Raw genomic sequence first — 27,931 nt, forward strand, 5'->3', positions numbered from 1 at the left:
TTATAACACATCTACTACTATAGGGTCTCTTAGCGCGAGTGGTCGCAATCATCTAAATGCAAAGATCTTGAGGGCTTTTTAAAAGTGGCCTTCCAGACTCCAGGAAAGCACGCAAAGGCATGCAGAGGCGTCCTAGACAGAGACAGCGCTACAAAGCCAAGCAAATGGAAGATTGTGCTATACACACCTGCAATATAACCTCGTACAGCTCAGCTGATACCTCTGGGTACCCAAATGGATTTTAGGCACAGTGGGGTTGGGGTGCCTCTCCAGTGTAAAGGTGTTGCACTGGGTTAGGCACCATGGGGCATATTACCAAGCAATAGCGATAATTATCGCTATTGCTTGGTTAGAGACAAAATGTTACCGCTGAGCTGCGGCGATTTTTACCACAGATAAACCTTGGTATTACCAAGGTTTATTGCAAATGCGATAAAAAAAGGCCGCAATGCATGAATATCGCTGAAAAGTCAGCGATATTCATGCATTACCGAGCTAATGCTCTTAGCCATGTTATCTACCTCCCATTGGATAACATGGCTAAGAACTGCTCAGGGGCATGTGTTAGCTTTTGGAGATATTCGCGCTTAGCGCGAATATCTCCAAAAGTTGGTAATAGGAGATAGCGTTGTTAGCGACTGTTTCCAGTCGCTAACATCTTGGCACGCCCACTTTGCATGTCATTAGTGATAAATATCACTGACATGCAAAGTGGGGCCCAAGATGGTCGCTATCTCCCACTAGCTGTCGCTAACTGGTGTTAGCGACAGCTAGGTAATAGGGAGATCGTTTTATCTCCGCTTTCTTGGCTTTTAAAGCCAAAAAAGCAGAGATAAACCCCCTTGATAATATGCCCCTATGTTTTTTAATAAAGGTGTTTAATATATCATGGACTTAGCTATGCTCAGAGTCACACATTCTTTTTGTCACATGGTAAAGCTGGGATTAGGACCGAGGTTTGCAGGTTTCAGGAGAAGTAACTTAGCGAGGCTACATTTCCCCAGGCCTAGACCCCACCTGTACGTGCTTCTTTTTGCACATCTGTGAAGGAGCAAAGAAAGTGGCTTGTATTCGTTTTTATACAAAGTTCATGTGGGGTGGGGAAAGTATTTCGGTTTGCAGAAGATCTGGAAGAAATGTGTTTGTTTTCACTCTTTACTCCACGAGGTTCCCCTTCTTATGCTGATAGGCTGGAGCGCTTCTTATAGACCTGTTGCCTTGTGTTTAAGGGTATTTAAAATACTGTTATATTGGCGGACTTAAGAGAACATCTGCGGATTGAAGGAATTTTTCGAGGTGTATTTGTGAGTAAGGCAGAGGGCCTTGAAAGGATTTTGAGTCATCCATGGGAAAGCAGAGACGTGGTGCCCACAGGACCTGGGTGGCATTGTTGCACGACCGTCTGCCTGGTTGCAGCATTCTGCATGGCCTGGACCCCCGACATGTCGCATTTCAGTACATCTATGACAAGGAAATACGCCTTTTCCAAGTCAGGAGCTTGTAGAAGTTCATACTGTTAGTGGTGTATCTTCTGTGTGTGGTACCCAAAGGACCAGTGGCTGCAGGAGGCAGGAGAGGTGTGCTGCTGGCCTCTGGCTTCCTTCATCCATCTTATGTCATAGGGAGTCGAGGGGGGCCCTAGGCAGCTGCTGTAATGATGGTCAGTAATCAGATCTGCAGGCACCGTGAGAGTGTTCGGAGGGTTGGTGTTACATTGAGAGTTGATGAAATGATACATGTTCTAAGCTAGCCTCCTCGGTGGAGCTGCTGGCCAGTCAGGCGTCAACAGAGAATGTCCTACCAATGATGTCCAGCATGAGAGAGCTGTGGTCGTTGACTGGATGTTATGAGACTTTAGAAGTTTATCCAGACACGTCTTCATTTGGTCAATAAATGCATTACTGGAACAGTCTGGAATGTACACAACAGCATGATCTGAGCAGCCTTCTCTAAAGGTACCTTCGCCAGGTACCAGCAACGACATTAGTATATGTATGAGGAATACGAAATAGTGACCACAGGCTGGAAATTGAAACCATAATATATGTATTAGTATTTATATAGTGCAAACCTAGGTAGGAAGCCATGTAGCGTTGTACATTACATCTACAAGATAGTGTTCATCAATTGCATATTACATAAATACATTTATGCACAGGATTATAAAATCCTTTGCCCAGAATCACATGATGTTGAGCCAAGTGGTGATGCTGGGATTTTAGCGTGGGAACCCAGGTTCCGTGGTCGGCAATTCCAGCCACTAGGCCACATCCACTTTCCGAGAAGAATTAGTCGTTTCCTGGTAACAAAAAAATCTTATGTAAGGCCCAGGTATTCCTCAGGAAGCACATAGATGAAAAAATGCCTGCTGAAAATTAACAAGAGAAGCTAATAAAAATAGCCCTTATGACATTTCTTTACAAACTGCAATAAACACAGCAATGTAAGTTCAAACATGACTTGTATTCACATGAATTGCATCTTTCTCAATCATCCTCAAATCGATAAATTAGATTAAGACAGACCCAATGCTTTACTAAGGTAATAATTATAATATGACAATATTATAACATCATTAAGGCCCCCATTATGATGTGGGGCAGATCAGCACTAATTTCGGTGGCGGTCTGCCCGACATCGAGGGCAACAGTCCGACACCCGGATTATGAGACCGGTGGTCGGAGCGCAGAGGGCGGGGGAAAGACAACTCCGGGGTGCCGGTCGGACAGTAATCCCCACAATGAAGGTGGTGCCGGCACAGACACCGCTGCAGGGATTATGATGTCCATTTCCCACAGCCGTTGCATGGGCGTCCCACCGCCATGGAACTACTGTCAGAAGGGGACCTCTGGGGGCCTCAAGCAGGGCCCCATCGCCTGTGAGCCACTGATAATTGGCCGGGGGCATGTGTGGTGCCCCCCCAAACATCCATGCACCGTGTGCCAGGCACCACATGATGCCTGGCACACGGTGCATGGATGTTTGAAAACATGCCTTTTACTACTACGGCTTGTACAGTGGCCCTTATAAGGGCCGCAGCACAAGCCACAATATTAAAATGCATGTTTCCTGCCTCCTACACTGCAGTCTCTTCTTAATATAGGGGATGGGACCGCCGACTACTTGTTGGACCGTCTCTATCCCACTGTGATGGCAGTCGGACGCTCGTCCAACCACCATTATAATGAGACCCTAAATGTTTTGACAAATGGCAACCACTTTGTGCAAAATATTGTTTATATATAAACAGAAGGAAATGTGTATATGAAAAAAAATAAAAACATTGAACTTAACACAAGCCAATTCATAATTTTGAAGATCTCTTCCTTTATCAAAAAATTGGAACACAATGGAATTAGAGGCAGAAAAAGTCTGATGTTAAGGAATATTTTGAGTTAAATGTCCTGCAGGTGTAAAGGCAGATCAATAACATAATATTGTTGCATACAATATCGAACCACCAAAATTTCGTCAATTAAATATCAATAACAAAAATATTGACTTTCTATACATAACTGGTAAATCTACAAATATCGAGAACACAAATATTGGAAATTAAATATTGTTACCTTTAAATGAACATGTGCCAAAAATATCGATTCACACAATATCAACTACAGTATTATCACTAACATAATTAAATAAGCTTTAATACATATAAAAAGACACTTTGCACATAAAACAATTATTGGAATTAAACCTAAAAAACTTTATACACATTGTTAAATTAAATATAAATATATTACTTCAACAAAATCATTACCATTCACTCCAATAAATTATGGGGCAGATTTACAATAACTGGTGCATCCCTGCATATCAGCAGGGATGCGCCAGTTATTGTGCGCCACGCCTCCGCCACCATTGGCAATGCGGCGCACCATGGGGCAAAAACGGCACATATGCGTGATGCATCTGTGCCGTAATGGCGGCGCATTGCTGGAGTTTTGTCACAAGCGCGACGCAGCTCCAGCAATGCTCTGGGGGAGCCTATTTTTACAATGCTGAGTCAATTCTGATGCCTGCTTCAAGCAGGCACAGGGTTTTGACGCAGTAAGGGCCCAAAAGTGACTGAGTGAAATCTTGTAGATTTCACTCAGCCACTTTTAGGAGGCGTTCCTGTGCCGGAACGCCCCCCCCTGCACAGGAATGCCTCCTTCTGGCGCAGGGCTTTACAACGTGACGCATCTCCCAGATGCGTCATGTTGTAAATACCCCGCAGCATGGCGCACCTTTTGCGCTGCTGCTGCGTCACGAAAGTGATGCAACGGTGGCGTAAAAGAGACGAAAGGAGCTTGTAAATCTGCCCCTCTATGCCTAAACTCATATCAATACCATCTAAAAAAAATCCAATTAACTACAAACATTCAAACAACCTAAATAATAATAAATATATATTAATAAATGTATACGTCAGACATTAAAAATAAAGCCTAATTTAGTGTTTACCATAGAAGGACATAACTGATCAAAGAATTACAATGAAAACTAAGTCAACCATCAAAATAAAATTATAAACAACTTTAACCAATACAATTAGACAAACAATTAAATCAACTATATAAAAAGCACTCTAAACAGCAAAATACTTCAAAAACGACAAACTCTGCAAGACGAAGAAACTCTGTCGGAATCTCTCACCAAACCATTAAAGAAAAAATACATACATCTGAACAACTATCTAACTAAGGGCCTAATGACGAGGTTGGCAGCCCAACCGCCATAGGACCAGGTCTGTCCCCACCAGTCGCCTATGGCGCTGGCAGTCCAAAGAACGCTGTATTACAAGTTGACCACGGGGCCAGAGGTGTGAGGACGGGGCTCTTGCAGCGGTGGTGAGTACTTTTCACAAATATATTGGTGCCTGTGTGTGCATTTTGGCTGCAGATGTGTCAGATACACATATATTCATGATATATATAGAAAAATACCATGTACCCATTACTGGGGTTCAGCCCATATGTGGGCAGTCCTGGCAATGGGTATAGGGTCCGAAAAGGACTCACCTGCTGCCTTTTCCCGACAGCACGCCTCTGCTGGCGGTTTCAGTGGTCCTGCTGCAGTCTTCCCAAAGCTGAACAGACCAACTCCAAATACGGCGGTCCGAACGCCGAGCTCACCACGTTCGGACCGCCATCACTGATACGGCAGTCCACGGACCGCCAAACTAGTAATAATGTCCCAAGTAAGAAAAACGTATATTTAAACTAGAAGTGCTTGCTAATAAACCTAAAAACACTATGCTTCTTTGCTTAATCTCTTTGAAGCGTGTTTGTTATGTGAAAGCTTTGGATGTGTCTTCTTTCCGTTTTTCCTCTCTGGGTGTCTCTTTTCAAGTTTACAGATGTACTAAAACTAACTTATCTTCAATTCTCTAGCCCTTTTTTCCTTCTTAGCCTAAGTTCTGTGTTTCTAACTGTTTGAAGACGTATGTTTATCGAACTGCAGATTTAAGATCTTCGTCTTCTCTACAGTTGCTCATTTTTTTCTACAACCTCATAAGCCTGTATCTTCTCCTACTTTAGCTCATTGGATTAAATGGATTATGTCTCTTTCTGGGATTGACATTTATTCTTTTGGTGCCCATTCGGCCAGGGGGGCCATGGACTCTCGAGCCTTTTGGGCTGGGGCTTCTTTGCATGATATTTTTAAATCTGCAGATTGGTCTAATGTTAATACGTTTAGAATTTTTGTTGCAAATCAAATTCGAATGTTTCAGATGCTGTGATTGCAATGCTTTGAATTTGCATAATAGGAGCCTCCATGTCTTGTTAAAAAACTGAGATTTCCTAGCCTAGGTGTCAGAAAAACTAGATTTTATCAAAGACACGGAGGCGAGTATTAGCCCTCCTCAAATATGTTTTAACCCTCCCTTTTCTTTTCCAGTGCCTACTCCTTCCTCCGGTACCGCCACTTAACCTAGATGGATATTCTGTTCATTCACAGACCCTGGATTTTTGCCTTGGATATCTCTCTATATGTGACTACCTAACTACTCCATGTTTTTTTAACTGCTTTTGGACATTGTAAATGTAAATGTAAATGTACAGGAATTTATATAGCGCAAATCACCGAGCGGTTTCTAAGCGCTTGCTTAGGGAACCCGTCCTGGTATTCCCCTGAGAGATAAACCCGGCAGGGTATCCGCAAGGTGAAAGCCAGGCATCCCGCCGCGAGGGGCCGTTGTAACAAGTCTGTTGAAAAGAGGACTTGTTGTTTGCAGTCAACATAATTATGGATTCACTCGACATCTCATTGGTCTGCCCTTTATGATGTCATTCTGTAGTTTTCTTTTCTTCATGTTTGGGAAACGCTGTTCTTGCTTGGCTGCTTTTTAATAAAAGCAAAATAAGACTGCATAATACAGACCCTGGGCGTAGTTTGCGGAGTTACACTATGCGAAGTGCAAAAACAACTCTGTTGCACTACGCGGAGCTCCGCAAGCAGTGGAGTCCCATAGAAAAATGCTGTTTGCAGTGATTGACGCAGTGCGAATGCTTGCAATTGGGTGGGCGTGCGGGGAATAATAGAGTCCAAAGGATAGCAAGTTATATTTACTTAAGTTTCTTTATTTTGTATTCAGTATCAAAAAAGAGCTTTAAATTCCAGCCAACGCGTTTCGTTCTCCATCGGAGAACTTCATCAGGGCTTGAAAGTATAACAGCACCGATCGGTGCGAGGCCTGAAGATATCTGGATCTTCTCAGTTACGGACAGTGTCTAGGGTCCCAAACGTGATGTCTTGATCAGTCCAATTATGCTGGCGTCCTAAATTTTGGCTACTGGTATTTCACTGTAAGAATGGGGGCGCAAGCAGGATGTCACCGGAACGAAGATGTGAGAGTAGATCCTGTAAAAGCCTGCATCGGATCGCGGTCCTAAGGAAGACTGAATTGATAGTGAGTGCACGCCACTCACGATGTGATGACAGAGTATAAGTTAGCTTTGCTTGATGGCACACTAAGGCGGTTATCTATAAAAGCAGTCTCCTGACCGCCCTATTACGACCAGGGAGGTTGAGCTGCAACGGGACCACCACCCCAAACGCCAGGGAACATAGGTGCTAAGGCCACAATATGGTGGGCCGGGCTGCTGCAGCCCAGCCAGGCATATTACGAGTTTCCTCACCAAGCTGTGAAAAGTGTGGTGGTGAGGAAACAAAGGTGTCTCTACAGGGCCCCCTGGCGACTTACCCCATGTGGATGCACATAGGGGGGCACACGTGCCCCCCTGCGTGCATGCACACCAGTACTGCAGCAGTCCATGCCGTGCAGGTACTGCCTTTGATGTTCCCATTCTAGGCATCACCCTTGGATCACCAAAGAACTGCTCGCCAGACCAGGAGAAGACTCCTGATCTGGCTGGCGGTTCCTACATGAGTTTGACGATGCGGGAGCGGGCGGTCCTGCTCCTACACCGCCAAACTCATAATCAGGCTGTAAGGCTATTTGAAGAAGATGTTAGACTCTAAAGAGCTCAAATGTACTGCATACACTTCAATCCAAAACATTCTAAAGAAGGATATTACTAATTAAATATTTTATATGCACAATCAATACTCTATACTGCACACAACTTCTTATGTGTAAACTACAATAATATTTCATCTAATAACACACTATTCAAAATTACAGACTTATATTTACAAACTTAAACATCAAGACATAACATATAAAAAATATGAAAGAAGAATTTATTCAAAATAATAATTAATATAAGTATAAATAATACTGCAAATCCTAACATTTATACCATAAAAAGAAAAAAAAATTAACTAACAAATATAATTTTTAAATTAAATTATAATCATCATCATCATCAAACCATAAAAGTCAAACAACTACAAAATATCATTGTACAATACAAATTCACAGATGTACCAAAATCCAAATAATCAAGACACAAGGTAAAATACATGATGTGCAAAACAAATATTAGTCGCAACTTTTCCTAAATCTAATAGCATCCCGTAAAAATCGTGTGCAAAACAGTATCGCTAGAGAGAAGTTGTAAAAACATAAAAGCGGGTCTCACCCTCCTAAAACCCCATTATTTTAAAATGGGGGTCATAATAGTTTTCTGGGTACAACATAAAAGGTACAAAACATTAAAAAATTGATCATGTCCTGAGGAGACTCTGCGTCGCAGGCACAGGGCATAAGGCACTGACCTCTGTGGGAACCTTGGGGTACACCAATAAATAGTGAAAGAGGTCGAGCCAGAACCTCGCCAGTAGAAACTATTTGTAGGTACTTTTAAGCCCTGGAAGATAAAGCTCAGGGTTAGGCCCACTTTTCAGTATAACATGTTTTCGCACACTCGGTTTACACAACTCTTTATCCTCTCTATCATGGTGACAATTTCTTTAAAAACTCTCCTTGACCCAAACGAGGTCCCTTTTGCAAATACACTCTGGGTTTGTATAAAGGTCAGCTCTTCCAAGCCTGGCAAGGCTCTCCATGGCTTTTGCCCGGTGGAGCTGCCTAGAAAGCTATAGAGGAGATCGGCCCTGGTTTATCCCCTCGGCCGTCACCTACCCAGCGCGACATTGGACACACTTTCTCCCCGTCTCCCTGTTTGTGTCCCCTTCCTCCCCCTCCCTCTGACCTATTACCGCAACATTGCTTTTTTATCCCATGTTTGACTATGCTTTTGTAAGAAATGTAACTTGTAACCTGTAACTCATGATCCTCATGTAAAGCGCTCTGATACCTCTGGATCGAGCAAGCGCTATATAAAACTCATTAAATAAATAATAAAACGCTTATGTACTGGAGCCAGCGGATGCGCGAGGAATGGTCGAGTGAGAGACAGTCCCGTATGATGTCTTTACTAAATGAATTCTCCTGCTTACATCAAATTTTGAGCCACAAGGCCAAAGGGCGGAAGGCTAGGTCATCAGCAAGGATAGGCATCCCCAATTCCTCATGTACAACATAAGATAGGGTACATTGTGGAACAGAGAGGACTCTTTGCAGGAATGAGTTTTCAGTGCTCTGCACGGCCCCAAGTTCAATATGACCCCATATCTCGCTCCCATACTTAACCTTAGAGATACATTTTGCTTGATAAATCTTCAGGAGGGGCCCCTGTTGGTTTCCTGCCCACTCTACTGGCAAAGTTCAAAACCGGCTGCAGAGGCTTTCACTAGGTCCCCTTTCTTGCAGTTAATCAGGGGGCGCCAGCTCAGGGAGTCGTCAAATACAACTCCCAGGTAGGGATAGACGTTAGTTTTAGGTATTGGCGAACGTCCTAGTTTAAAAGAGGGCTGCTTTGCCTCCACCTTACCAGGGCCCACTTGCATGGCATATGACTTGGAATGGTTTACTGATAAGTCCAACTCCTTCATAAAAGAAGCAAAAGAGTTAAGGAGAAGCTGTAAGCCCTTTGCAGTCCTCGCCAGGAGGACTGCGTCATCTGCATTTAAGAGGCCTGGCAACTACGCTTACCTACCTGTGGAGTGTCTGCTGCTTTGATATCTAAAAGAGCCTTCTCTAGAGAATTAATATGTGAGTTAAAAAGAAAGGAAGTGAGGATACACCCCTGACGCACCCCCCTCTTTATGTTCCGTTGGCAGGACACTTTCAAATCCTTTGAGTAGCGTACTACTGCCCTAGAGTCTCGGTGAAGATCCCTCAAAAATCAGATGATGTTGTTATCAATACCGACGGAAGCCATCAGCTGCCATAACTTGGACCTGTTGACACAGTCGAAGGCTGAGGACAGGTCCATGAAAGCTAAGTATATGGGGCAGGCACGGGCCACCCTATATTTGTTCAAGACAAGATACAAGTTGAGACACTGCTCCATAGTGGAACGCCCGGGATGAAACCCATATTGGATCTCAGAAAATAAATTACTTTTGTCTGCTCAAGATACCAGCCTTTCGAGTATTATGCAGCCCACCACCTTCACCACAGAATCCAGGAGGGAGATGGGCCTATAGCATGAGGTACTTTCCAAGTCACCCTTTTTGAAAATTGGGACTAGGGTTAATAAAGCCCAGGAATCAGGGCGGCCAGCCCGAACCGAGGCATTGATGACAGCAGTAAGGATGGGCGCCCATGTGTCTATATGGGCGAGATAGAGATCAGGCGGGATCCGTCTGACCCCGGGGCTTTTCTCTTTGTCAGGCCCAGGATGCCCAATCTAACATCTACTTTTGAGAAGACGAGATCTGCCTTAACTTCCACCCTGCTTTGCCTCTCACTAGGCGTGGAATCTGGCTATAAGATACCCTCAAAATAATGAATCCAAGTGTCCTCCGTGATGTGGGCTTCCAATAGGTGAGCACTCTCTTCGGAGAAAAATGGGCTATTAATAAGAGCTATTTCGCAGAGTGCTTGCCTCGACTAAATCCGACCAAGCCTCATCTTTCAAGGTGGACTTACGGATTGCTAGCGCGGCCTTATATGCTCTTTGCAGACCTTTGACCGCCACCATGTCACGGGGCGTGTCGCTCAGAGCCTGTCTCAACTTCCTAGAAGACTGTGAGCATGCAGAGTCAAACCATCTTGGGCCTGCTTGCTCCCTGCCCCCATCCGGGGCACGTAGTAACCTCTGTATAACAGTTGACATGGTACTGCAAGCACCCAAGATGTCAGAGGCGCCAGCCTCGCCATTGAGACAAGTGGCAAACCCCTACAACACTGAGTTCTGAGGGACTCGTGGAAGGACTCTGGGGCTATGCACCCCCATTTTAAACTATTCCCTGCCTCTGGCACTTTAAGAGGGGCTCCTCCCCAACCCACCTCAGAGCGTCCATATACAAGGGACCAGCCTGTAGTAATACAGATGGGATTGTGGTCGCTAAATTCACTTGTCTGAATTAGGAAGTCTGTATCTAAAGCAAAGAAGGGGGTAGCTACAAAAGTGAAATATATAACAGTCTCACACCCTCTGCCACTAAAAGTAGGGGAGATGTCGGTTTTCCCAGGGGGCATCTTATTCATAACTGATGTTAAGTCGAATTCGAGCAGAAAAGAGTTGATCTCTGTTCCCTGGGGGGTATGCTCCATGTGCAGGCCCGATTGTCGTGCACAATCCATGGCTTCCACTCTTCCTTTCCTGATGTCCCCACACATGTGGATATGAAAGTCCCCTGTTAAAAAGATATGATGACAATTCTGGGCATTCAGGGTACAACCCCGTAATACTGACCCCAGCTGCGTTATGTTACCCTCAATGGCTCCGCATTATAAAAATTTACCAAGAGGAGTCTACTCTTGCCACTAGATAGAGACAACACTTGTACATTGGGCGGGGCATAGACGACGGATACTGCAATGTCAGGGACGGCCAACGAAACAAAAGTAACAAGCCCCCCCTTTGCTCTCCCTGACAAGGATGGAGTAGCTGGGACAAAGAGAGTTTTATAGCCGTCCAGATATTAATTGCCCTCAGTGGCCCAGGTTTCCTGAAGGCAAATCACATCAAATGTTTTCACAAAATCCAGCCACCCAGGGTTCTCTATCTTGCTTGCCAGCCCTGCAATGTTCCAAGAAAGGAACTTACACCCTCAATTCTTACATCATACCTGAACCGGGGTAGGAAAGTACCCATGTGATGTATGGACCATAGAGTCCGTCAGGCCCGCACGGCGTCAATCATAATCGTCCAACGTGCTCAGTGGGGCAAACCTATTTACGATGCTTACCCCTGAGGTTCCTTCCATATGACCCCCATAAGCCCCCTCGGGGATCCACTTGCGGGCAGGGCCTGGGTAAAATTACCGGGTCAATAAAAAGCCCTAACGGGAGTGCCAAAATTGCTGAATTCCAACCCCTAAATTCAAACTGCGCTACTGAACTTAAAATATGGTTTACATTGCTGGGGTTATTAAAATTGACAATGATACAGTCCCCTTGCCAAGATTTAGAGGTGCCACCAACCCACTCGGTCCGTCGCACCATAAGAATTTGATTGTCCACCCTAGGACCAAGGGCGAGATTAGAATCGAGCCAGTGCATCACCTTGTTCTTTAGATGGCAAAAGTCTTCCTTGTTATTGAGGTTCAAGGCACGGTACATTGGCTAACACCACGACGTAAGGGATGGACTCAGGAGGGAGATGCACAAAGGCCGCACAGCGGCAGGGGGGTACAACGTGGGACCCAGCTCGCCTGTTAGCGTAACGAGCTGGGTCCCACGTTACGCTAACAGGGGCCCAGGCCTATAAGCACCCCCTTTCTGGCACCCGTTTTCTCCCTTGTCCCCAAGCCCATTCACTCTCCCTCCCAGTCACCACCTTATTACAACTGTCAACATAGCTGCCTGGCCCTCTCCTCCAAAGTCTTGCTTTCCCAGCATGTGCCAGTACCCAGCTCGTGCCTATCCCTTGAGTCTCCCTGCCGAGTTGGCGATGCAGCGCGCGCAAGGTAAATTGTTTTATTTATTTAATTACTTTCCTTACTCCTGTCCGACGTATGTCAGACTTCACTACCCCCTGACCCTCCACCCCACCGCTCCGCCCGCCCCACCCCCCCCCACCCCGCAGCACTCCCACAGCGAGCCACCACTGGTTGCAGCCTTTGGAAGAGGGCCTGACGTCACAGAGTCTTGAAACTGAACTCATAACTCTGTGAGGCCTGGTCACATGCTGAGGACTTATAGTTTGGCCTCATGGAAAGAGAGTGACCTAGGCTGTTTGGTATGTAGTGCTTCCATCTGCGACAGTACCGCAATACATGACCACTGGGGTAAGTAGTCTTGACTTCCTTGTCTCTCGATTATGGTCAGGTTCACTTTCCCTCCCTTACCCCCTTTACTCTCTCCCTTCTCCTTCCATTCCCCCACTGCCCTTGTCCGTTCGCCCTCTTCTTTTTCCACTATTTGCTCTCTCTCTGTCACTCTAGTAGCAGCAGCAGCATTGTAACGAGCTTCTTTCAGGCCTAGTAAATAATCCTCTTCAGGGGCGGCTGGTGACATTTGAAAGTAAACTAATTTGCATATTGCACCGCAGCGAGCAACGCAGCGAGCGAGCGAGCCCGAACCACCTTGCATCCATCCATACATCATTCATGCATCCACCCACACACCCATCCTGAATCCATACATCATTCATTCATGCATCCACCCATCCATCCATCATGCATCCACCCATCATGCATGCATTCCCGCCAGGTTTGAAATTATGCTTTTAAAAGTTACATTTAAGAACGGCCGGTGTGCAAAATAACCACAGAGCCCCCCCCCCCACAGAACAGAGGCCAAGGAGATCGGGAGAAACTTAGAGGGCAAGGCAAACGAATGCAAAGAGGGCAAAAAAAACGGATTAAAAGCGGGCAAGAAAAACGGGAAACATAACATTGCAAAACATAACGCATAATGCTCTGTGGCCTTACCTGGCTGTACGAGCTCCAGGCTAGATGAATTTAAGAGTGGAAGTTAGGTTACAGCGGCGGCCATCCCTAAGTCACAGAGTGATTGGCCTGCACGTGGACCACTGGACCAGCCAAATCCTGGCGCTGCATACAGCGCCAGGATTGGCTAGGGGGGCACCATGTCTGCGTGCCCAGTCCCCTTTGCAACCCCGGGGGCTGCGGCCAGCCCCCTGCTCCTCTCTCTAAGGGGAACTTGAGCTGGAAACCCATCTGCGCATGCGCGGGCCAGTTTCTGCCCAAACATTCACGTGCGCAGTACTGCTGCAGCTGAGTGGACTGTCACTCAAGCTGCAGCAGGTCCAGCCCCCCTTCGCACTCCGGAAAAGTCGGGTGTCTCCCGCATTCCCGGCCGGCAGGTAGCGCAATCATTAAATATTTGCATTTTTATTGTAGCGACGACGCGGTGGGTCCATGGGACTTAGGGGGGCTACGCCCTTACGCCCCAATGGACGCACCGCGCCTGGTAAGTGTCATGGGAAGACATATCCCAAAATGTACGATGTTGTGTGCATTCATTTTTTGCTAAAAACCCATGGGGTCTGCTAAGCCCTTTTCGTGTGCACATTTTGGTATAACTTTTAAAACATAGCAATCCAAAAAGTTTGCAGCACTTAAATGCAATGCCACGTATAACCAGGTGTATCCCAGAGAGCAGAACCGTGATGCACAGCTCAGAGGTAGAGTGCATGTGCAGTTAAAAACCCGAGACCGCAGTCTCTTGTTTGGAGAAATTTAGGCATTTGCAGAATAATCATTCTCAATTTGTCCTGGCGGAAAATGCTTATTAAAGTAATTAATCACAGCATACGTCTGTGTCTCCAAACTTTCTAGACATAGAATACATATTTTCTGATATGTAAGTTATCTGCACATATGTTTGATGTCTTTAAAGCAAGTTTCCAATTTAATTGGACAACTTGCTTTTTAGACACAGAAGTATGTGCTGGATCAGAAACATAGGTCTTGTTCGCTTCTCAGTGAGGCAGAATTTAATTTAGAATATTGCCTGCTGATGTGATCTGCACTGGGCGCTGTACTGAGTGGCCAAGAACTGGTTGACAATGTAGTCAACAGCTTTTTGACCCACTGACAATCATACCTAATAGGTCTTTGTACAACTGGTAATCTGAACTCACGTTTGAAAGTGTTTTCATGCATGATAGTGAAGAAAATGGAGTTGTGGTGAAATAAAATATTTGCCTTTAATCACACAATTTAAGTGGGTGAAGCTGGGATTTATCCGGATTTTATGGTTTCACCTTGTACAAACCAGCACTAAATAGGTATCTATTGATCTTTCAATATGTTAAGGCTTTATTTTGAACCTCTTTGTGCAGTTTTATATAGTTCAAATTCCAACCAAAGGCACTGAAACACTTTACATGAGCACCAACTACATTAAACAAGGTCACATTCATGTTTATAGGCACATGAAACATTAAGTGACTTGACCAGAATAACAGGATATTTAGCCAATGCCAAGAACTGAAACGGGTTCCCCAGTTCCAAAATCGGTAGCTTTGGTCTTAACACAACATAGTGTCACAGAAATAGTGCTGAAAGTTGCACCAAAGTACACCCATTTTTAAAAAGTTCCTCCGGGAGTGGGGAGGGAACACCTCATAAACAGCAGGCTCACTCGCTTCGCTCACACTATGATTCATCCATTGCTCTTATGCGCCGCCACTTTCAGATTCCACCAGCCGCCACTGCTAAGATGGCCAGCCAAACAGGCATGCATACTTGTAGCAGTGTGTTCTACTCCTCGTCTAAGCCTACCAGTGTCAATCAGGATGGCCCCGCCCATGAATTGGCCTACCAGGCATAGCAAAGGGAAAAAAATGATAATAACATGTTTAATTATCAATTTATTTTTCCTTTATTCGCTGCTCAGAAAGCAGTGGAGCGGAACTCCTACGCCTTATTGGAGAAGCCACCGCTGCTTGGGTTGTTTGTGTTCTAGGTTTAAAGAGAACCTGACTTGGCAGCTCGGGTGGGACTTTTTCTTTTGGAAGATGACCAAGACTTATTTGCATACAGCTGGGTCTAAACTGAGGTGCCATGGTGGCAAAAGTACAATGGGTTTGAATGCTACCCTGAGCAATTGCCATTGCTTGGACAAATTGCAAGCATTGCTCCCATCACCTTTTGTGTGCTTAATTATGTATCTCCTGCTGTTTTTCAGACACATTGTTCGTTGTATCTATGTCTCCATATCAAGTGCTGACACATAGCGCCTGCATGTTGGGTTGGACAAATGCCTTCTTCAGGAGGTTATGCTTTACATATATTCATTCATCCTCTTGTCAGTAGGTGTACTTTTTATGGGTGACATTTGAGGGAGTGCCACTGAGCATCAAAGCGTTGTGCACTGGAAACAACATGCCAGTGTTCAGTCGCTGCCAGATAGTGCAAGGGTTCAATTGGGTACTTAAGAGAGCTGCTTGAACCTACAGGCCAGGGGATCTGGTGGAACAGTTAAAAGACTCAGGTTCCCAGTACAAACACTAAAAGGGCTTATGAGGATAAGTGAGAAGGCTGCAGGCCCCAGGGAGTGGCATTGTGAAGGGCTGTTCTCAGAACTGTAAAACGATAAACGCTGAAGGGCCAGTGTCTTTAGGCATTGAGGTCTCGGCATGTTGCATTGGAAAGGAGTCATGGAAGCCGAGAATCCCGAAAATGAATATGGAATTGAACACATGCAGTAGACATTGTAATACCTTCAGGTTACAGGCGCCACGTCACGCCACAACAGACAGCTGAGATGGTTGACTGCTTGCTGCTGCGACCTTTCTGTAACCTGCAGATCACAGTTTCCAATGGCACAAAATTGTTTTGTGGCTCATTACACAGGCTGTCGAGAGAAGAAGGCAGAAATAGTGTTTATGTGGGCGTGTTTGTGAATTTGTGTATTCTGTAGGCTTGCTGATTGTCTGAGTGTCACATAGGGATAATTTTTTGTAGTATATTTTATTTTTACGTTACACTTGATTATATTTTTTTATACATTGATTCCTTCACAACCGTATAACTTGCTCAAACTCAAACAATGATGTCACTTCCAGTGATGTCACTTCCGACTCCGCTGCAAGCAGAGATTTGTTCATGAGCAAATGTATGATTGCATGTTTCAGGGGTCCTGGTAGAATTCCACTGGTAATTGATGCAGTCGGTGGGTTTGTGATGTCACGTGACAGGAAGTGGAGGAGTTCTTGATGCACGAAGACAAGCATGGTTCCATTGGAGGGTAGGATACTTTGATCATGGGTGCTGGTCCGGGACCTGCTGATTCATTTAAAGACTCAAATCTCTCAGCGGTCCTTGCAGCATAGGCAACGGTGTCGGAGGAAAGGCTCTTGCGCCACTCATTTTTTAAAGCTTACCTCTAATTTTAATAATTTTTTGGGGGAACGGATAAAGAATGTAAACTCTCACACAGCATTGTGGTTGTGTCAGAGGTGTATATTCAATTCTCAGGATTGGACAGTTCCCAAAACTTGTAAATATATCCCACGATCACCTCAGGTTCTCTTTAAGGCCCTTTGAGTAATATACTTTTAAGGCATATTTGGTCCAGACAGTCATGAAGTAAGGAGTTGTAGAGGGTAGAAGACAGAAATGAATGTGGGACAGTGGCTACCTTTGACCCGTGTTTGAATTTCTGATCTTGACCCTCGAACCATCCTCCTGCTACCTGAGACTGATCTGCAGACCTTCCAATTGGCTCTAGCATCAAAGTTCCTCCGCGTCACCAGCCTTTGCCCCACCTACTGATTCAGGCCTTTGCTGCTCCTTACTCCCCATCTCTCAGCAGCGACTGCCCCAGCACTTACACAGAGGGATGTGAACGCACCGTCCCAAAGGCACCGACTTGGATGTTCCCGCCAAATTTCCCCCTTGGGCTAGTCATTTGTTCATCCCACTATACCCTTGAACGATTCCTTCTCGACTGTTGAAGTAATATTTCAAAGGCTTTAGGGGCCGATTATGAGTTTGGCGTTCCTGCAGCTCACGGTGCAACGCCTGCCAGATTAAGACTTCAATCCTGGTCTGGCAGGCGGCGGTCTGACAGCAGCGGTCTGTTAGGCTCATAGAAGAGCCTAACATGCAAACTGCCGCTCCCAGAGCGCCGACTGCACCTTCCTGCATGATGTGGTATACATAACACACCGTGCAGGAACTGGAGGTGCAAATCCAGGTGGGCGCTCCATGTGCCCTCCTGAATATATCCCCTGGGCCATGAGGCAGCAAAGGGTCCTATTAGGTCTTGGATCACTGGTGTTCGTAGCGTCCTGTGGCGGTTCGACTTCCGCAGCTCTAATACTGGGGGCGGTCCCGCAGTGCGGCGGTGGTGGGACCACCACCACAGGTTTGGCGCTCATATGGACTACCAAACTCATAATCAGGCCCTTAGTTTGTCTTGATGATGACCCATGGGCGATATTTCATTAGAGTCAAAAGACTCAAGAGTGGACATTCCAGGGTGGATTTGTGAACCACTGGGATATTAAATTGCCTACAAAGGTAAACTATTGCCTTTTTCTTTTGATATCGCACCCATAAATTATTCTCTCGGAACTCTATAAAGTTTGCGGTTATTGTTTACGTGCCGTTTTAGGACTTTAGTTGCTTTACGCTATTTTTAACACTACACTGTCTGCATTCTCATTGATGTAAAATGTATGAATTCCATTACCGTCGCTTTGATCCTATGTGCAATATCATCTCTGACAAATATTTGAAATAAATGGGTAATAATTTTCCGTTATTGCCATTAAGATCTGTTCATGTTTAATGTGTTTTCAGTTCCATTAATTCACCCGTGTATGAGCGGGTACCAGTGCATTGAGTTAGTGCGCCGAGAAGCCCTCTGCAGATACTAGTGGCCTAACAAGCACGTCACAGGTTTGTATCTAAGTTTGGCTGATTCATCCTTTCATCTTTCTGAGGTCAAGTAATTTAGTGCCATCAACATGATGAAGCCTACGGACCTTATTACGTGTGCGGCAAGCCTAAGAACTGCCGTACTTGTGGTTGCGGTCCGACCACCGCCACACTGCGGGTCTGCCTGCAGTATTCTGAGTGTGGCAGTCGGATCGCCACGAGACCGCTGGCTCCACTGGGATCAAGGATCCCGCTGGGCCGGTCGGTGTGCTACTGGCCTGAATATGCTGACGGTGTTGCTGCCTACACCGCTGAGCATATTTTGAGTTGCCTTTTCATGAGGTGAGACCGCCATGAAAAGAGTGGCAGAGCGGCAACTCCTTCCGAATCTGGGCCTGGGGGTGCAAGCAGGGGAGGCACATGTTGTGACCCCTCGTAATTGCACCCCTGTTCCTGCACGGTGTGGCATGCATGCTACACCGTGCAGGAACGTGCTTCTATGGGCCTGACACAGCCGCCACCATGAGACCACTACAGCACCACCCGCCGACCTGGATTCAACTCTGAATCCGGAGGGCTGGCATGTGCACCACGTCCTTGGTGAACCTCCTGTTGACACAGCGGTAGCAGTCTTTCAGAAGGACCCCCAAAGTTGTAATAATGCCATAAATCTATATTCTGCATCGCATTAAGAGGCAGCTCCATTGTAGTTAGCGCTAAGAAAAAAACTGAAAATATATATTTACTTCCCTTTACCCGCAAAATGTATATATATTTGTCGGTATGGATGTATATATATATATATATATATATATATATATATATAATATATATATATATATATATATTATATATATATATATATATATATATATATATATATTATATATATATATCTATATATATATATATATATGTGTGTGTGTGTGTGTGCTGTTCCCGGTCGGTGAAGAAAGCCCACCGCTGGAGGGCGGGTCCGTGCAGGCTCCCTAACGGATGTCAAGCAACATGGAATGAAGGTGAGCCGGTGCTTATGCAAGGTAGCGCTTGTCTCAGCTCACAATGGCAACGAAGAAGCAAATCAGTAAAGGGACGGTCTCTCGCATCTACCCACTGGGGATTGAAATGTGTTTTATTTTTATTCTATTCTAGAGCGCTCCCACTGGGGATTAATATATGGACTACTATATCCAGAAGGCCGTGCTGTTGGCCACGCCCTGGTCGACAGGTGGCTGAAATTGAACTGTTTACACAGCGCTCCAAGGTAGTCACGACACAACGCCACTGAGGAAGGGAGTACTTTGACTCTTGAAACGCGTCTGGCGTGGAATATTTGATGTGACTTTCCGCCACGTAACTGTCAGCAGGCTGCCATTAAAATGTGAAAAGAATTACTTTGAGTGGCTTTCTTCGAATTTGGGTTCTTGCTCTGGTGAGCAAGGCGACAGGATCGCCGAAACGCGTCGGATCGCGGCACCCTTGACACTGCAAATGATAAAATAAAAGAAAACTTTGCTGCACAGATTACCGGATTGGTGTCCGTTTTTTCTTCCTCGGAGTGCTGTGTACACGGTGCGTCAAGGGAGTGTTGGCGTATATATATATATATATATATATATATATTCACAGTCCTTATGGTCAACGCGAAAATAATGCACTCTCAAAATCCAGCAGTAGTGATGATTCAGGAAAATTGAATTTGCTTCCATGCAACGCGTTTCGGCATTGCACCTTGTTCACACGATATATATATTCTGAGTACTCATTGCTACTTCCATGCATTTATTTATTCATTCATTTTTCCAGTTCCCTATTTGTTTGTCCATAAACACATTTTAGGGGTCGATTGTAGACATTTGAGGGGGCCATGACAGGATGACCAGATCTTGTGACCCGAAAATCGAGACATTTCACAAAAATACTACTATTTTACATCAACGAAGGGGCAAAAAGTAACAGCCTTCATCAATATAGAAACATAGAAGGGGCACTAAGCAAATACATCAAATGTAATTTTTAAAACCAGCGTCATACCTGTTAATAAAAGTGCAACACCCATTGGCCTCAAAGGGCTTCAGTCCCCCCCCCATCCACCTCGTCGTGTGTGGCAGCCCAGGATGAGACACTTCCGGGGCCTGATCACAGCCACATCCAAGCACTTCACAGGTCTTTAAAAGACCTTGTGCATGTTAATGGGGCTTTGTTGTTGTTTCACCCCTTCTAAGAGCCCCTGCAGCTCGACTCTGCCGATTGCCTAAAGATTTAGCCCCCCCCCCGAATTTTTTTCTTAGCCCCCCCCCCCGAAATTTGCCTCTAGTTGCGCCTCTGCTTATAGCTGCTGCTAATAAGCCCTGCTTTGGAACACCAAAAAAGTGCCTCTCGCTGTTTTCAGTTGAACCCTCTCTAAAAACCGGGACATGAACCAAATATGCCAAAATCTGCCTGGACAGCTGTTAAAAGCCGGGACTGTCCTGGTCACCCTGGGCCACCCCATTGCGCTCTTTGCGTGAGGTCTCAGCAGAGGGTGAGGGGGTAATAAAGAGGGTGTGAATGCGCCTCCCGGGCCGGCCGCGCGCAGGTGGAGCAGCGCCCTCCACGTCTTCCCGTCGGAGGGCAGAAATGCCTGCTGGCTGCAAGCCTCCCCTTTAATTAAAGGCTCCTGCTCTGCTCTGCTGCAGCTGGGCTGAGATTCGCAGGGTGCTGCTGCTGTCTGCAGCCCGGCATGAGGAGCAGCTGCGGCTGCAGTGGGACCCCGGGGACCCCCAGCATCACCAGGCAGCACCTCCTGCGGGGGCCAGCACCACAAGCCTCGGCTGGGCCCAGAGGACGCCCCGGTCTGTGACCCGAGCCTGGATGCGGGGGCTTCCACCACCTTCACTCGGGATGCCCCCGGCCCTTCCTGGGCAGGTGGAGGTGGGCAGAGGAGAGCCCCAGTGGGCACAGCGGCACTGATGCCAGGGCTGGGGTACCCCGGAGAGGGGCTCGTCCGCATCCTCGCGCAGCCACCGGACTGGACGCCAGCCACCTGCCCTGCTGCCCCCTGACCAGTGGGAGACTCGTCCTGCCTCAGCACCTCCCAGCAGCGGGTCGACTCTCTAGCGTCAGCTTCCTTCCCTCTGAGCAGCCAGCCCCCAGCCACGAGACACTCTCTGCCCACCCCCTACCGCCAGACCCCTCCTTCCCCCCACCGGTCTGACGTCCCCTGACACAGCGTGTGAGAGAGGAGTGTCCTGACCCCCGGCCCCTCTGAACCAGTGTCCGGCTACCATCCAGCACAGCAGCACCCTCCCACTAGACAACCCCGGGATCCTGCCTGCAGCAGCTTGCTGGATACGCCTGCTGTAACTCCGGGGTGCCCGCCGTTAGGAGCCCTGGGACCAGCCTGCAGCATCCACGGGGACTCAGCCTGCAGCATCTACGGAGACCCAGCCTGCAGCATCCACAGGGACCCAGCCTGCAGCATCCACAGGGACCCAGCCTGCAGCATCCCCGGGGACCCAGCCTGCAGCAACCTCTTGCAAAGCCTGCTGCAACTCCGGAGTGCCAGCCGTTAGGAGCCCTTGGGACCAGTCTGCAGCATCCCCGGGGACCCAGCCTGCAGCATCCCCAGGGACCCGGCCTGCAGCATCCACAGGGACCAAGCCTGCAGCATCCCCAGGGACCCAGCCTGCAGCATCCCCAGGGACCCAGCCTGCAGCATCCCCAGGGACCCAGCCTGCAGCATCCCCAGGGACCCAGCCTGCAGCATCCCCAGGGACCCAGCCTGCAGCATCCCCAGGGACCCAGCCTGCAGCATCCCCAGGGACCCAGCCTGTAGCATCCCCAGGGACCCAGTCTGCAGCATCCACAGGGACCCAGCCTGCAGCATCCCCGGGGACCCAGCCTGCAGCATCCTCAGGGACCCAGCCTGCAGCAACTCCGGGGTGCCAGCCGTTAGGAGCCCTTGGGACCAGTCTGCAGCATCCCCGGGGACCCAGCCTGCAGCATCCCCAGGGACCCGGCCTGCAGCATCCACAGGGACCCAGCCTGCAGCATCCCCAGGGACCCAGCCTGCAGCATCCCCAGGGACCCAGCCTGCAGCATCCCCAGGGACCCAGCCTGCAGCATCCCCAGGGACCCAGCCTGCAGCATCCTCAGGGACCCAGCCTGCAGCAACCTCTTGCAAAGCCTGCTGCAACTCCAGGTGCCAGCCTACATAACACCTTGATGCAGCCAAAAGCACCCCCTGGGCCACCCTGCAGCAGCTGCTGTGGCTAGCCAGTCCCAACCCCCGGGCCAGCCTAGAGCACCCCCTGGGACCAACAGGAGCAATCCCTTAGTCAAGCCTGCTACAACCCCTGGGTGCCAGCCAGTAGCAAGACCGTGTGCCAGCCTGCAGCAACCGCAGGACCCAGCCGCATCACCCCTGGGTAGAGACAGCAGCCTCCCCTGAACCCAGCCTTCAGCGCCCCCGGGGCTCAGCCTGCAACACTCCCGGGGCCCAGCCTGCAGCACCCCCTGAGACCAGCCTTCAAACCCTCTGGGGGCCAGCCTGCAGCACGCACCCCCTTGGACAAGCCTGCAGTACTCCCTGAGCCCATCCTGCAGCCTCCCCTGGACCCAGCCTGCAGCACCCCCTGGATCCAACCTGCAGCTCGCCCTAGAAACAGTCTGCCACGCCCCCTGGGACTAGCCTGCCCCAACTTCCTAGTCAGGACACAACTGGGACGGCAGGAAGCGTTTCTCCGCCCTCATTGGATCTGCCCGGAACAACCTCTGAGAGCTGCCTGAATCATCTTTCGTCTCCAGAGTACCTGCCTGCAGCAACTACCAATACATGCCTGCATCAATCTCCTCTCAAGGAGGCTAGCACCTGCCTGCAGCAACTACCACTATCTGCCTGCATCATTGTCCTCTCCGGGAGGCTAGCACATGCCTGCAGCAACTACCAATACATGCCTGCATCAATCTCCTCTCAAGGAGGCTAGCATCTGCTTGCAGCAACTACCAAGTCCTGCCTGCACAAATCTCCTCTCGATGAGGCTAGCGCCTGCCTGCAGCAACTACCAATACCTGCCTGCATAACAGTCCTTCTGGGAACCTGCCTGCACCAACTCCACGACCTACCTGTGCTCTTTCTTCTCCATCGCAGCTCTCTGTAACAACGGCCTTTGCCCAGAGATCCCGCCATCACTAATCACCTGGAGCAGTCAAACTCGAACCTCCTCGAGAGGTGCTGCCTGCAACACTCCAGGGCGACAGCCTGCACTGTCCACTCTCCACTGGGGTCTGCCTGCACCCTTCTTCCCTCCGTTTCACCCAGGGGACCTGCCTGTATGCCCTGGGGACTCCCACCTTCTTTCTAACTCTCCAGTCTGAGGGCATGCCTGCAGTGTCCTCCACTGTCTGCCTGTATATTCGCCTCCTCTCCTAAAAGCTGCGTGTATCGCCGCCATGTGTCCTGCATGGAACAACCCCAGGTAAAGTCCACGTCACCGTCGCTGTCCAGCAGCAGGAACTGCCTGTAAGGACCAGCAGGACGCGACTGTGGCATCTATCCCCTGCCAGGCGGCCTGCCTACAATAGCCTCAAGGCGCTATCTGAAACATCTTCCTTCTCGAGGACACCTGCCTGCCTACGCCTTGACACTACAGGCAGAGTACCATCCTGTACCACCCCTCTCTCTAGCCCGAGGACCTGCCTGCAACAGTCTCCAAGATCTGCCTGCATCACTCAGTTTTCTAGCCCGAGGACCTGCCTGCAACACTCTCCGAGATCTGCCTGCATCACTCCCCCCTCTAGCCTGTGGATCTTCCTGTAACAGCCTCCGAGACCTGCCTGCATCACTCTCCTCTCTATCCAGAGGACCTGCCTGTAACAGCCTCCAAAACCTGCCTGCATCACTTTCCTCTCTAGCCTGAGGACCTGCCTGTAACATACTCCAAGATCTGCCTGCATCACTCCCCTCTCTATCCAGAGTACCTGCCTGTAACAGCCTCCGAGACCTGCCTGCATCACTCCGCCTCCAGCCAGGAGACTCACTTGACTGCATTACCCCCCTCGGAGAGGAGCTGCCTTGCCACTGCGGCCCCTCCACACGCGAACCCGCTGACCCTGCGCCCCCACCCCGGGCACCTCCACAGCCCTCCTCTGGAGCCGGGGGATGCTGGCACAGCAGAACTGATTGAGGTCCAGAGCTGTGGACCCCATGCTCCTCCCTGGCAAAGTGCCCTCCCTCTAAGTGCCCATCTGCCCTCAGAGACCCGCCTCTTCTGCCCCCCTGCCCACCGGTGCCAGGATGAGGAGGCTCCGGAGGTTCGTGCACCTCGTGCTGCTCTGTCCTCTCTCAAAGGGCATGCAGGTAAGCCACCCGCAATGGGCATTGAATATTGAATATGGGAAAATGTTGGGCTGGCCATCTGTGTGCCTCCTTTCTCTGTGTGTGGAGGGGGGGGGGGGGTACCTTACTGAGCACTGCAAACGTGATAATGCTGGGCTGAGTATCTATGTGCCTTTTTTTCTCTGTGAGGGCGGGGGGCAGGTACCTCACTGGGCACAGAATGTGTAGTAATACTGGGCATCTGTGTGCCTCCTTTCTCTGTTGGGGAGGGCACGTACCTCACTGGGCACTGCATTTGTGGGAATGCCGGTCTGGGCATCTGTGTGCCTTCTTTCTGTATGTTGGGTACTAGGGGCATCTGGAGATCCCCTTTGAATGAGGGTGTCAGAGATTTGGCTAGAGATGGCATATGTAAGTGATGCTGGCACCTGTCTCGCTTATTTCTGCACAGGATGGGCAGGTTCTACACTTTCCATTCGGTGTGTAGCGCTGCTGGGGGTAAATATGGCTTCTTTGTGGATGAGGGCAGGCTGCTCACTGCTCACTGGCTATGTATGGCGTCATGTTGGGCTATGTGGGAGAGGTGTGGCGCCGCGGCCAGGGCGACTGACGCTGGAATCTGGGGATCAGGGTTCGATCCCCGGCTCTGGCGGCAGGTTAGCCCAGCACCATGTGACTCTGGGCAATAGCTCGCTTAATCTTCCCGACGGCCCCCAGCGCCTAGAGACCCTTACGGGTGATTGTGCGCTTTACAAATGTGGATTATTATTATTATATGCACTGGTGCTTTCGTTATATAGGGTCGTCAGATACTTCCATGGCACTAAAGAGTGCTGCTCAGGATGCGCCTGCCTTGCTGCTGTGAGTGGGTGTTGGCGCTGGGCAGGTGTTCCTACGGCGGGCACTTGTCTCCTTTCTACCTGGGTGAGTGGGGCATCCCTGCGAATAGAATACATGCCAAATATTGGCCAGGCGTCTGCATAACTTCTTTCTAAGTGGGATGGGCGCTAGGCGGTCAGGGATGTTCAGTGTGACGTCGTTGTGCTCTGTGTGACGTCGCCGTGCTCTGTGTGACGTCGTCGTGTTGCTTGTGACGTCGTCGCGTGTGGCTGGCACGTTTCTTCCTGTACAGGGGGGACGGGCAGGTTCACCTCCCACGCGCAGGTGCAGCCCAGCCTTCACACCCAGTGCTAAGAGTGGCAGGTGTGACGCTGCCCGGTGCAGGATGGGGGTGTTCATCCCTGGAATGGATAACACAGCCATCCGTGTTTAATGGAATGTGATCATAGCCGAAGTGACAAACATTCACTAAACGTGTCACGTATAGCGCTTCTTCTCGGCGCCTCGTAGCTCTGTAAATGGCAAACTAGTGGTTCTCGAAAGTGGCGTCGAACCTTCGAGCTTGCAAGTTGATTCAGCAGGTGCATTAACTCACTGAGATATATTTTTCAATGTATGCATCACTCTACACTGATCACTTATTTTCCTTAAACAAGCACTTCTCTTATTACTCATATGTTTATATCATGGAAGTCTTGGCGGCTCCTTATTAACTGTACCCAAATGTGTGCTGAATCGTGCCAGCCGAGCCACTGGCGAACACCGCGGTGCGCTGAATTGTGCCCAAAGCAGGCCATTCCGAGGTCTTTTTCCCACAAGACATGCTCGCTGGTTTATAAAGGTCGATAATGGCGGATTGATGTAAAATGAACACTAATCTATGAATAGCTATATTATTATTTGCTTATTTTCCGAAGCTTTTAGGTAGATAGATGATAGATTGACCAATAAACGCTGTTAGGGTGAATTAGAAAGAACTGCAGAGGGCTGAATTTCATGCGCCGCTCAGGAAGTCATCCAATCCGACAGGGCTACGGGGTTCTCATTAACATAGCTTGGCTCTGACTTTTGGAGGGAAGTATAATATTGTGTGGTCATGTAGCGCATCGTATCCGCACCTCGGCGGTTTCTAAGCGCTGCGAATAAGAGATTGTGGGCCATATGTATCAGAAGTCATTTTGCGATTCTCAAATAGCGATTTTTTTGCGAATTGCTATTTGAGAATCGCAAAATGCTATGTATGTAGGATTTGCAATACATTTTGCGAATCCTACATATTTCTTCATTGCGAATCGCAAATTGTGATTTGCAATTAAGGAATACCTCCCCATTCATTCCTTTGGGCCTAGAGGCCCATAGGAATGAATGTGAAGACATTCTCAATTTGCGATTAGCAATAAACAAATCGCAAATTGAGAATGCAATTTGAAGCATGCAGGGGTGTCCAAAGGACACCCTGTTGCACCCCTGAAATAAGCATGGGTGCACATGTGGCGCACATACATGCCATGTGGTTCACATTACACTTTGAAAAATGCAAAAAAAGTGAATTTTTCAAGGAAATCGTAAATTACCACCAACTTGAAGTTGATGGTAATTTGCGATTCCTTAAGGCCTATTAGCATTTTTTAATGCTTCTTACATTGCATTTAAGGAATTGCAAAATTCCATTTAAGGAATCGCAAAATTTGCGATTCCTTAAATGCAATCGCAAAATAAGGAATCGCAAATTTTGCGATTCCTTATTTTGCACGCAGATTTCTTTGATAGATACCATTTAGCAAAAATGCGTTCGCAAAGGCCGAAATTCTGCGAATTTTGGCGTTTTTCGAACGCATTAGTGCTTGATACATATGACCCTGTATTCTGTTGGAGTGGTGCACAGAGCGTCTTTCCTGTGCAGCTAGCCCAAGAGCAAATGCATTTAATTGATGTACGTACGTGTTCTTTGTAGCACCAATATGTAAACTTTCAGCCACTTCGAAGCATTTAGACGAAGGACGCACATATAGAAGAACGTAAAAACGTAGTAAGTCTGCAAAACGTAAACTAGTTACAACGAGACTGGTGCCTGCTCTGGGGAGCATAATGTTGTGTCTGCGTCTGTGAGCTAGGCGAACGCATTATGGATTTTCCTGTTCATCGCTGCACTTGGTGATCCCCCCCTCCCAAGCACCCCGCCCCCTCCAGGAGTGCACGGTCTGTGGTGGTGTTAGAGGCTGCATTCATGGGTCTCCGGGGCTAGGAAGCGAAGGCTGGGTAGAACCCCCCTGCAGGCCATCATGGCCAAAGGCCCAGAAGGCCTGTCCAGCGTCTCTTTCACTCGCCAAAGCAAAGGAAAGAGATCACAACACTCTTCAGCTCTACACTTCTGCAAGCGCCCGCCTACGAGGCTAGTGCTCCGAAGTCTGCCTAGGGTGATTCGTAGCACTCTACAAAACACCGCAGGGAAGACCCTTCCGTTGGAAGAGGCTTGGAGATAGGCCCCTGCTTACTTCTCAGCGCTAT

The 27,931-nt window shown here is 48.3% G+C and overlaps 1 protein-coding gene across 1 annotated transcript in view; it reads left to right on the plus strand.

The window, feature by feature from the left end:
• Positions 1 to 20,943: 20,943 nt before the first annotated feature.
• The window catches only part of DIPK1B (divergent protein kinase domain 1B), a 398,361-nt gene continuing 391,373 nt past the window's right edge, over positions 20,944 to 27,931 (plus strand). Inside the window, exon 1 of the mRNA XM_078641926.1 lies at positions 20,944 to 24,604. Coding sequence (XP_078498052.1) covers positions 24,542 to 24,604 — 63 coding nt within the window. The 5' untranslated portion in view covers positions 20,944 to 24,541. The remainder of the gene's footprint in view (positions 24,605 to 27,931) is intronic.

This window comes from Lissotriton helveticus, chromosome 5_1 (assembly GCF_964261635.1).
Source record: "Lissotriton helveticus chromosome 5_1, aLisHel1.1, whole genome shotgun sequence".
NCBI lineage: Eukaryota > Metazoa > Chordata > Amphibia > Caudata > Salamandridae > Lissotriton > Lissotriton helveticus.